At 36.9% G+C, this 12,572-nt stretch overlaps 1 protein-coding gene across 3 annotated transcripts in view; it reads left to right on the forward strand.

Annotated features, from left to right (window-relative positions):
• The window catches only part of EXOC1 (exocyst complex component 1), a 55,786-nt gene extending 47,225 nt beyond the window's left edge, over positions 1-8,561 (forward strand). For 2 of the 3 annotated variants that reach the window (XM_057726553.1, XM_057726554.1), the window contains exons 17-19: positions 4,984-5,183; positions 6,047-6,241; positions 7,883-8,549. In XM_057726553.1, the coding sequence (XP_057582536.1) occupies positions 4,984-5,183; positions 6,047-6,241; positions 7,883-8,035 (548 nt within the window). In that variant the 3' untranslated portion in view covers positions 8,036-8,549. Of the gene's footprint in view, positions 1-4,983; positions 5,184-6,046; positions 6,242-7,882 lie in introns of all 3 variants that reach the window. The other variant, XM_057726555.1, reaches the window with a different exon arrangement.
• The last annotated feature ends 4,011 nt before the right edge of the window (positions 8,562-12,572 follow it).

Below are 12,572 nucleotides of genomic sequence, written 5' to 3' on the forward strand. Positions count from 1 at the left end.
TGAACATTATGGTACATGTTTCTTTTTGGTTTTTTTTTGTTTTTTTGTTTTTATTTTATTTTTATTTTTTTATTTTATTTTTATTTTTTAATTCATGTTTCTTTTTGGATTATGGTTTTCTCTGGGTATATGCCCAGTAGTGGGATTACTGGATCATATGGTAGTTCTATGTTTAGTTTTTTAAGGAACCTCCAAACTGTTTCCCATAGGGACTGTACCAACTTACATTCCCACCAACAGGGCAGGAGAGTTCCCTTTTCCCCACACCCTCTCCAACATTTATTCTTTCTAGATGTTTTGATGATGGCCATTCTGACTGGTGTGAGGTCATACCTCATTGTAGCTTTGACTTGCATTTCTCTAATGATTAGTGATGTTGAGCATCTTGTGTTTGTTGGCCATCTGTATGTCTTCTTTGGAGAAATGTCTGTTTAGGTCTTCTGCCCATTTGTGAATTGGGTTATTTGCTTTTTTGGTATTAAGCTGCATGAGCTGCTTGTAGACTTTGGAGATTAATCCTTTGTCCGTTGCTTAATTGGCAAGTATTTTCTCCCATTCTGAGGGTTGTCTTCTTGTCTTGTTTGTGGTTTCTTTCACTATGCAAAAGCTTTTAAGTTTCATTAGGCCCCATTTGTTTATTCTTGATTTTATTTCCATGATTCTAGGAGGTGGGTCAAAAAGGATCTTGCTTTGATGGATGTCATAGAGTGTTCTGCCTATGTTTTCCTCTAGAGTTTTATAGTGTCAGGCCTTACATTTAGGTCTTTAATCCACTTTGAGATTTTTTGTGTGTGTGGTGTTAGGAAGTGTTCTAATTTCATTCTTTTGCATGTGGCTGTCCAATTTTCCCAGCAGCACTTATTGAAGAGGCTGTCTTTTTTCTATTGTATATTCTTGCCTCCTTTGTCAAAGATAAGGCGCCCATATGTGCTTCGGTTTACCTCTGGGTTCTCTATTCTGTTCCATTGATCTTTCTTTTTTTCTTTTTTTTTAATAAATTTATTTATTTATTTTATTTATTTATTGGCTGCATTGGGTCTTCATTGCTGCACACGGGCTTTCTCTAGTTGCGAGCAGGGGCTACTCTTCATTGTGATGTGCAGGCTCCTCATTGTAGTGGCTTCTCTTGTTGTGGAGCATGGGCCCTAGGCTCATGGGCTTCAGTAGTTGCGGCACATGGGCTCAGTAGTTGTGGCTCACGGGCTCTAGAGCACAGGCTCAATAGTTGTGGCGCACAGGCTTAGTTGCTCCGTGGCATGTAGAATCTTCCCAGGGCAGGGCTCAAACCCATGTCCTCTGCATTGGCAGGCAGATTCTTTACCACTGCACCACCTAGGAAGTCCAATCTTCCTTTCTATTTTTGTGCCAGTACCATACTGTCTTGATCACTGTGGCCTTGTAGTATAATTTGAACTCAGGAAGCCTAATTGCACCAACTCCGTCTTTCCTTTTCAAGATTGCTTTGGCTATTCAGAGTCTTTTGCATTTCCATACAAATTGTAAGATTTATTGTTCTAGTTCTATGAAAAATGCCCTTGGTAATTTGATAGGAATTGCATTGAATCTGTAAATTGCTTTGGCTAGTATAGTCATTTTCACAATGTTGATTCTTCCAATCAAAGAACATGGTATGTCTCTCCATCTCTTTGTATCGTCTTTGATTTCTTTCATCAGTGTCTTATAGTTTTCTGCATACAGGTCTTTTGCCTCCTTAGGCAGGTTTATTCCTAGGTAGTTTATTCTTTTTGTTGCAATGGTAAATGGGAGAGTTTCCTTCATTTCTTGTTCTGCTTTTTCGTTCTTAGTGTATAGGAATGCAAGAGATTTCTGGGCATTAATTTTGTATCCTGCTACTTTACTAAATTCATCGATTAGTGCTGGCAGTTTTCTGGTAGCATCTTCAGGGTTTTCTATGTATAATATCATGTCATCTGCAAAGAGTGACAGTTTTACTTCTTCCTTTCCAATTTGGATTCCTTTTATTTCATGTTCTTCTCTGATTGCTGTGCGTAAAACTTCCAAAACTATCTTGAATAATAATGGTGAGACTGGGCACCCTTGTCTTATTCCTGTTCTTAGAGGGAATGCTTTCAGTTTTTCCCCATTTAGAACGATGTTGACTTTTGGTTTGTCATATATGGCTTTTATTATGTTGAGGTAATTTCCTTCTATGCCCATTTTCTGGAGAGCTTTTATCATAAATGGATGTTGAATTTTGTCAAAGGCTTTTTCTGCATCTATCGAGATACTCATATGATTTTTATTCTTCAGTTTGTTGATACGATGTATCACAATGATTGATTTGCGTATATTGAAGAATCCTTGCATTGCAGGGATAAACCCCACTTGATCATGGTGTATGATCTTTTTAATGTGCTGTTGGATTCTATTAACTAGTAATTTGTTGAGGATTTTTGCATCTATATTCATCAGTGATATTGGCCTGTAATATTCTTTTTTTGTGACATCTTTGCCTGGTTTTGGTATCAGGGTGATGGTGGCCTCATAGAATGAGTTTGGGAGGGTTCCTCCTTCTGCTATATTTTGGAAGAGTTTGAGAAGGATAGGTGTTAGCTCTTCTCTGAATGTTTGACAGAATTCGCCTGTGAATCCATCTGGCCCTGGGTTTTTGTTTGTTGGGAGATTTTTAATCACAGTCTCAATTTCCATATTTGTGATTGGTCTGTTCATAGTTTCTATTTCTTCCTGGTTCAGTCTTGAAAGATTGTACTTTTCTAAGAATTTATCCATTTCTTCCAGGTTATCCAATTTATTGGCATATAGTTGCTTGTAGTAGTCTCTCATAATCTTTTGTATTTCTGCAGTGTCCGTTGTTACTTCTCCTTTTTCATTTCTAATTCTGTTGATTTGCGTCTTCTCCCTTTTTTTCCTGATGAGTCTGGCTAATGGTTTAACAATTTTATCTTCTCAAAGAACCAGCATTTAGTTTCATTGATCTTTGCTATTGTTTCCTTCCTTTCTTTTTCATTTATTTCTGATCTGATCTTTATGATTTCTTTCCTTCTGCTCACTTTGGGGTTTCTTTGTCCTTCTCTAATTGTTTTAGGTGTAAGGTTAGGCTGTTTATTTGATATTTTTCTTATTTCTTGAGGTAGGACTGTATTGCTATAAACTTTCCTCTTAGAACTGCTTTTGCTGCATCCCATAGGTTTTGGGTTGTTGTGTTTTCATTGTCATTTGTTTTTAGGTATTTTTTGATTTCCTCTTTGATTTCTTCAGTGATTTCTTGGTTGTTTAATAGCATATTGTTTAGCCTCCATGTGTTTGTATTTTTTACAGTTTTTTTCTGTAATTGATATCTAGTCTTAGAGAAGATGCTTGATATGATTTCAATTTTCTTGAATTTACCGAAGTTTGATTTATGACCCAAGATGTGACCTATCCTGGAAAATGTTCTGTGTGCACTTGAGAAGAAAGTGCGTTCTGTTGTTTTTGGATGGAATGTCCTATAAATATCAATTAAGTAGAGATGGTCTAACGTGTCATTTAAAGCTTGTGTGTCCTTATTTATTTTCTGTTCGGATGATCTGTCCATTGGTGTAAGTGGGGTGTTGAAGTCTCCCACTATTATTGTGCTACTGTCGATGTCCCCTTTTATGGCTGTTAGCATTTGCCTTATGTATTGAGGTGCTCCTATGTTGGGTGCATAGATATTTACCATTGTGATATGTTCTTCTTGGATGGATCCCTTGATCATTATGTAGTGTCCTTCCTTGTCTCTTTGTAATAGTCTTTAAAGTCTGATTTGTCTTATATGTGTATTGCTACTCCAGCTTTCTTTTGACTTCCATTTGCATGGAATATCTTTTTCCATCCCTTTACTTTCCGTCTCTATGTGTCCCTTGGTCTGAAGTGGGTTTCTTGTAGGCAACATATAGAAGGGTCTTGTTTTTGCATCCATTCAGCTAGTCGGTGTCTTTTGATTGGAGCATTTAATACATTTACATTTAAGGTGATTATTGACATGTGTGTTCCTGTTACCAATTTCTTAATTGTTTTGGGTTTGTTTTTGTGTTTTCCTTCTCTTTTGTTTCCTGCTTAGAAAAATTCCTTAAGCAATTGTTGTAAGGCTGGTTTGGTGGTGCTGAATTCTCTTAACTTTTGCTTGTCTATAAAGCTTTTGATTTCTCCATCGAATCTGAATGAGATTCTTACTGGGTAGAGTATTCTTGGCTGTAGGTTTTTCCCTTTCAGTATATCCTGCCATTCCCTCCTGGTCTGCAGAGTACCTACAGAAAGATCAGCTGTTATCCTTATGGGTTTTCCCTTATATGTTATTTATTGCTTTTCTCTTGCTGCTTTTAATATTTTTTCTTTGTGTTTAATTTTCATTAGTTTGATTACTATGTGCCTCAGTGTATTTCTCCTTGGGTTTATTCTGAATGGGACTCTCTGCACTTCTTGGACTTGATTAATTGTTTCCTTTCCCATGTTGAGGAAGTTTTCAAGGTTCATCCATTTTGTAGGTTGTATCAGTACTTCATTTCTTTTTATTTCCAAATAGTATTCTATTGCATGAATATGCCATATTTTATATACCTTTTTATCAGTTACTAGACATTTGAATTATTTCCACTTTTGGCTATTATGAATAATGTTGCTAAGAACATTTGTTTACAAGTTTTTATGTGGACATATATTTTTGTAAGAGTTTCAGAGCTCTTTTTTTAATGCTTTTTTTTTTTTAGGACTTATTATTGATTTGTTTTTTTGGCTGCATTGGGTCTTCGTTGCTCTGCGTGGGCTTTCTCTTGTTGTGGTGAGCGGGGGCTACTCCTCGTTGCTGTGCACTGGTTTCTCATTGCGTGGTTGGCTTCTCTTGCTGCGGAGCATGGGCTCTAGGCGTGCGGGCTTCAGTAGTTGCAGCTTGTGGGCTCAGTAGTTGTGGCACATGGGCTTAGTTGCTCCGAGTCATGTGGGTCATATCAAGATGTTATTATGTTTTTTCCTTTTTCATTTTAGTGGAGAAAGTAGCAAACGAAAGCCAGAAGACCCCCAGGGATGTAGTCATGATGGAAAACTTCCACCATATTTTTGCAACACTTTCTCGTTTGAAAATCTCGTGTCTAGAAGCAGAAAAAAAAGAAGCCAAACAAAAATACACAGATCACCTTCAGTCTTACGTCATTTACTCTTTAGGACAACCTCTTGAAAAACTAAATGTAAGCATATTTTCATTCAGTATATTTCCTGGTTTTGAACCTGTGTACATGTGAATAGCACAATAGACGTTTATTTTAAATTTGCTCATATATTGATGCAGGAGGATAAGGAAGGAGGGTCTCAGATACTGAAGCTGCCAGTATGCCAGGGCATTGCTAGATGTTTTATATATATTATTTCTTTTAACTCTTGTAAATAGTGATGCGGGGTAAGATGGTATCCACATTTTACAAATGAAGAAACTGAAAGTAAATGAAAACTTAAAATAGCTGGCAAGTAGCAAAGCTGGGAGGATGAACTGTAGATTTAGGTTTTTCCATTATACCAGACTTTTTTTTTTTAATTTTTTTAAATTTATTTATTTGGCTGTGCCGGGTTGTGGTACACACGATCTTCATTGCCACGTGCAGGATCTTTATTGCAGCATGTGGGATCTTTAGTCGCAGCATGCAGGATCTTTTAGTTGCAGCATGTGGGATCTAGTTCCCTGAACAGAGATGGAACCCAGGCACCCTGCACTGGGAGCACGGACTGTTAACCACTGGACCACCAGGGAAGTCCCGTAGCCATTAAAGTTTATACTTTGGAGAAACATATAAAATTTTAAATGGAAAAACAGCATGCAAAATTATAATCTCATTTATGTACTCATACATCAAAATTCTAGAAGGAAATCTAAAATATTGACTGTGGTTATCCTTGAGTGGTATGATAATAGCTGATTATTATTTTATCCTTTATATTTTCACACATTGTCTGATTTTTACACAATGAATATATACTATTTTATAATTAGATTTTTTAAAATTTAATTGATAATGAAAGCAGTTCTTAGCCATTATTTCTTTTCATTTCCTTGAAGCATTTCTTTGAAGGCGTTGAAGCTCGGGTAGCACAGGGTATAAGAGAGGAGGAAGTAAGCTATCAACTTGCATTTAACAAACAAGAACTCCGAAAAGTTATTAAAGAGTATCCTGGAAAGGAAGTGAAAAAAGGTCTAGATAACCTCTACAAGAAGGTTGACAAACATTTATGTGAAGAGGAGAACTTACTTCAGGTATGCTTTAGTTCTTTGAACCATCCTAGATTGCACACCCTTACATGTATGGCTTTTCTTCAAAATATTCCTCTAGAAATGCTATGCATTTTCTAATTTTAGTGCAAGAGGAAAGTTCCATAAGGTACAGACCAGATTAATGAATTGTGAGGAAGAAAGGAATAATATTTATATAAGTTTATATGGCTATTCCTGTTTTGTATTTCTGTTTTATTGTTTTGAGGCGTTAAGTTCTTTTCTTTTGTTTCATTGCTTTTTTGTTTTGTTTTAGCTTTGAGGGTAGTAAGGAAATGGAATGGCGTATAGTACAGTGGAGTGATTCTGAGCGTGGGGGGTAGAGCTGGAAATGGTTTCATAATCTGGCTCCAGATAAAGCTGCATGGTTTGGGGCCAGTTAGTTAACCTCTAGGAGCCCCAGTTTCCTTATCTGAAAAGTAGAAATAATACCTCTCCTGTATAGTGGGCACTACTATTATTGTCATTGCCATCTTATACATGAGAAAATCAAAGCTTAGAGAGGTGGAGTAATATGACCATGATCCCATAGCTAATAGATGGTCAAGTCAGATTTAAACTGCCAGTTGAACCATTATTCTTTATAAACCATACTAAAAGGTCCAGAGATGAGTGAGAATGATTCTGACTTTAACATCATGGAAGCCTTCATGAAGGAAAGCGTTTGTGTTAGCCTCTGAAAGTCAGGTACTAACTTAACAGATAAAGTAGAAGTGGCATTCCAGGTGGAAGACATACCTGAGCTAAAAGATGAGAAGCGAAGGTGTAAGTAAAACTGTCTAGTAAATAGTCTTAAGTTGACTATTCGGAATTCAGGGTTTATGAGATTTAGGGTTTATAAGGGAAAATCCGCTAGCTGCCAGATAGGATGATGTTCATAGTACCCACCCTCACCAGGTTGCCACGAGACTTGAAAAGGACTTAATGTATATATAAAGCACTTTGTACTGTGCTGATGTAAAATAAGTCAATAAATGCAACCTGTTAATGTTAGCTAATATGTCAGTGTGTGAATCAGATTCTGTCTTGATAGTTGTGTACATCTTGCTTTCCACTTCCAGATTATAAATTCCTTAGATTGCAGATGATTGGTCTGATTCATTTGGTGTCCTCCATGGCATCAAGCAGTGTTTTGCATCACCAACTTTAGATAAAGAAATTGTTACACTTTCATATGAAATGAAGTTTAAGCATTAAGTGTTTAATTTCATTTAGTCATTAGTCTTAGTCTCGTACATAGTTGTGCATATCCACATCTGTGTTGGCTATTGGAGTAGATAGAATAACAGCTAAAATGTAATGAGAGCTTACTGTGTCGAACACTGTTCTGAGTACTTTACATACATTCACTCATTTAATCCTCACATGAAACTTGTGAGGAAGGTATTATTATCATTACCCCAGTATACAAGTAAAGAACTTGAGGCACAGAGCGATGATGTAGCCTACCCAAGGTCACAAACCTTGTAAGCGGAAGGAGCTAGGATGCTAGCTCCAGAATGTGTGTTCTTAATTATTATGCTGTCCTAAATCCTTAGACTATATCTTGACATGATTTCTACACACTTGACTATATATTATTTCCATTCATAGTTTAATGACTCTTTGCTTTCTTTTTTATCATAGGTGGTGTGGCACTCCATGCAGGATGAATTTATACGCCAGTATAAGCACTTTGAAGGTCTGATAGCTCGCTGTTACCCTGGATCTGGTGTTACAATGGAATTCACTATTCAGGACATTCTGGACTACTGCTCCAGCATTGCACAGTCCCACTAAATCTTACAGAAGAAGAAAAGATAGATGAACAAAGCACTCTGAGTACACCAGACACTATTCAAAAATATCAAGCGACTGTTTTGAGAACCCAGATTTGAAATGTTATGTATTACTCAATGTCAGATAAATGGGTAATACCATACCACAGATGTTAAAAAGCGAAAGAACCAACCTGTGTGGCCATTTCATTTGCCCAATAGGTTGTGTCCTAGCTAAAGCATTTATCTCATCATAAATGCCTTTATCATTTTTCTATGACTGTCCAGGAAATTTTCCTTCATTGTCTCGCTTCTTGTATTTGAGAGTGGTTATCCTATATGTAATGCATTGAGAGTTCTTCAGCTTTCACTAATTCAGTATTGCGTACAAATCATGTAACCACTAAAATTTTGTATAGAACTTTTTCCCTCTGTCTAACTAATGTACATATGGTTAGAGATCTTGTGATGCTCATTTGTAAAGTTGGATTTTGAGGATTATGTGACTGTGTAGCAAGGAATCTGAAATAAAGAAATTTTCAAAAAAACTGAAATTTGATAGTATTATTCTTAGATCTATCATTTGTATAAAATCAAGTGTTTATAAAATCAACATATAAAATTAATTACATGTCCATTTAACCATAAACCACTTAAAAGTATAAGAAAATAAAAATAAAACCATTTGTAATAGCATCGAAAACATCTAGTAATTAGGATTAAATCTAACAAAACATGTGCTATGAACTGAATTGTGTTCCCTCAAAATTCCTACATGGAAGGCCTAAGCACCCCCTGCCATGTGACTGTACTGGAGAGAAGGCTTTCAAGGCGGTGATTAAGGTTAAATGAGAACGTAAGTTTGGACCCTGATCCAGTGGAACTAGTGCCCTTATGAGAAGAGACACCAGAGCCTTCTCTGCCATGTGAGGACACAGCAAGAAGGCAGCCACCTGCAAATCAGGAAGAGAGATGCCACCAGAACCCAGCCATTCTGGCATCCTGATCTTGGACTTCCAGCCTCCCAAACTGTAAGAAAATAAGTTTCTATTAAGTTTAAACCACCTAGTCTCTGATATCTTGTTATGGCAGCCTGAACTAACACAAGATGGGTATAAGACTTTTATGGAGAAAAATATAAAACTATTAAAAGCTCTTTTTAAAGGCTTAAGTAAGTAGAGGAATATTTCATGTTTCCAGATAAGAACACACAACATAATAGAAATGACAGTTATTCCCAAATTTAAAATTCACTGCAAACTTCCAGTTTCCAGTCCAGCAAGTAAGGAGCTTGAAAGTTAAATCTGCATCCTAACAACAAGTAAAAAGCTGTAAAAACTTAAAATAGACTCTTCTTAGATCTGTAAGAAAAGCAAGGTCACAGGAGAAGCCACTGCTACAATTGGAGAGACCAACAGGAGAACAGGGAGAACTACAGCTTATTGAAACCTCCGCAGGAACCAGTGCTAAAGTAGGAAAAAACAAATATAGTTGACGAATTGCTAGAGGTGAGTGTGGGTAAGTGAGAAATTAAAACTCCAGGAGAACCCAGTCTTTGGGGGTAAAACTTTTGTGAGTTTTATCTCCTGTAGCTCTACCAAGTTCTCACATTGAATATCAGAGAAAAATCTCCTTGTGCTTCTGGCAAGGGGAGGAGAAAAGGAACCAATTTGAAGTATGCCAGAATATTCTGTTCTTTGTAACAAAGTCTTCTCTCAGAAGAAACTATTTAACCAGAGCCTAGCTGATCTGGGAGAAGGGAAATACCCAACTCCAGTTGGCTCAAGCCTTCCAGATGGAATGCTAGGGAAATACCCAACTTCAGGCCACTCTGGAGTGGGAGAGGGCACTGAAAAGCACAGGTAAAGTTCACAGTCAAGAGTACAGGTTCACTAAAAGACTGAGACCATATCGTAGGATTATAGAATGTTTCCTCTCCCTCTACACCTCGCCACCACATTGCTAAGGCCTATTTACAGCAGTTCCTTTTATCCAGCACATCATGTCTATCAAGAAAAAATTATGACATACTAAAAGACAACACAGTTTGAAGAGACAAAGCAAGCATTACAACAGACTCAGATACAGCAGGGATGTTGGACTTATCGGATCAGGAATTCAAAATAGCTATGGCTCTAATGGATAAAGTAGAAAGCACGAAAGAACAGATAAGCAATGTAAGTAGAGAGATGGAAATCCAAAGAACCAAAAGAAAATGCTATAGATAAACCTATAACAGAAAGGAAGAAGGCCTTTGATGGGCTTACTGGTAGACTGGACACAGCTGAGGAAAGAATCTCTGATCTTGAGGATATCCCAGTAGAAACCTACAAAACTGGAAAGCAAAGAGAACAAAAATGATTTAAAAACAAAGCAAAACACAATATCCAAGGACTATGGGACAGCTACAAATGGTATAACATGCATGTAATGGGAATGCCAGAAGGACAAGAAAGACAGGAACAGAAGAAATATTTGAAACAATAATGACTAAGAATTAACCCCAAATCAATGTCTGACACCAAATCACAGATCCAGGAAGCTCAGAGAACTACAAGAAGGATGAGTGCCAGAAAAAAAATACCTATGCATATCATTCTCAAGCTACAGAAAAATAAAAAAGATTAAAAAAGCCTGAAAGAAGCCAGAGAGGAAAAAACATCTTACTTATAGAGGAACAAAGATAAGAATTACAATACATCCCACTTCTGAGAAACCATGCAAGCAAGAAGAGAGTGGAGTGAAATATTTAAAGTGTTGAGAGAAAAAACCAACCTAGAATTCTGCAACCTGTGAAATTATCCTTCAGACGTGAAGGAGAGGTAAAGACTTTCTCAGATGAACAAAAATTGCAGGAATTTGCTGCCAGTAGAACTGCCTTGCAAGAAATGTTAAAAGAACTTCTTTAGAGAGAAAGAAAATGACACAGATCAGAAACTCATATCTGCGTGAAGAAAGGAAGAGCATCAGCATAGGTTCATTGTAAGGATTAAATCAGATAATGTTTGTAAAATGTTTAGCACAGTGCTAATAAGCATTCACTTTTAAAAAGAAACGAATCAATCATGCATTTCTTGGCAATGGTTGAGAAATCAGACTCATCTCTCCAGGGTGAGTGGATGAAATGGAGCAACATCGTTGGGCCAAAAAAATGACAAAACCTAATAGGGATCCACTCTTCACCCCGACCCAACCCCCTACCACACACACATCTTCTCAGGATAGAGGGAGTCTCATCAAGGCCTTTGTGAAGCCATTACCCACAAAGTCTTTAGTAACTTGCCAAATGTTATCTCATTAGCCTTTCGCAACCCTGTGACACAAAGCACAGAAGGCTTCTAGCTTCAACCAGCCTTCCAAGAAATTGGTTTCCAATTCCCCCAGGTGACCTGGGAAAGCAGCTCCTTCACTGATCCTGAAAACTAGATATGAACTGGGTCCTGTTTCTTATTCATATACCAATAATCTATTTGCTAGATTGGTATGTCTCTTTCATCATTCTAATCAGAACACCAAAGTTATGTCTTTTTTTAATTTAAAAAAGAATTGTATTACTGCCTTTTAAAATGTTGATGAATCCAACTGATCAATCATCACAGTTCATTTTACTTGAGCACATTAGATAGCAGAGTATGTACTGGCTATATTTTACAACATCAAAAATAAAATAAGCCATGAAAGCTCTGGACATTACCGCTGTGGTATCAGGTATTCTCATAAAAACCCAAAAGCCTTGATGAATTGCCTTATTATCATTCAAATTCCTCATTCTGTTACTCAGTATAAGGTTCCTGAAGTATAATGGGAAGCATTTAAAAGAGAACTGTAAACAAAGCATCATAATTTAATCACTGTTCTATTTTAATCAAATGTAATACTATGAAGAAAGCCCAAAAGTAACTGAAGTCGCATCTTAACAAGTTTACGTAACAGCAAATTTTTAACACGTTTCATTGACTTATATTATTCAATAATTCATTGTTCAATCACTTATTCATCAACAGTTACTAATGGCCTGTGAGGCTACAGAGACAAGATCAAAAGCTCATAGTGTAATGGTAGAGATGGGCAAGTAAAAAATATCCAACCAAAATGCTTACAGTCATTATCTTCAGAGAAAAGGGTAAAATGGGGGACCAGAACAGGGAAAGTACTAGGAGTTTCTTGGGACTTTCGATTTGTAATCCCGTATATGGTTTGAATTCCTCTACAAGCATATGCTAGTTGATAATTTAGAAACATGGTAAAATGAAATGTTAATAAGGTTAATATCTTAGACATCATCAACATAATTTTTCTCTTTTCCTTTGCCTAGCACATTTTTTCCTGGTTGCCCCAAGACATCAGCCAGTCTCAGAAGGACACTAAGAGATCTGTTACAGAATGAGAACATTGATCGCTTCCTGGGCGCAAGACACTGCTCTAAGCAATTTACACGTAACGCAAAGAGAAAGACAGAATTAATACTCAGTTTCTGGCCTTCAAAATAAAATTGTGCAGCCAAACAACAGCCTCAAAAGCCAGGCTATGGTATTGGGAGGGGATTTTCTAAATTCTTT

The sequence above is a fragment of the Hippopotamus amphibius genome, chromosome 3 (genome assembly GCF_030028045.1).
Source record: "Hippopotamus amphibius kiboko isolate mHipAmp2 chromosome 3, mHipAmp2.hap2, whole genome shotgun sequence".
Lineage (NCBI taxonomy): Eukaryota > Metazoa > Chordata > Mammalia > Artiodactyla > Hippopotamidae > Hippopotamus > Hippopotamus amphibius.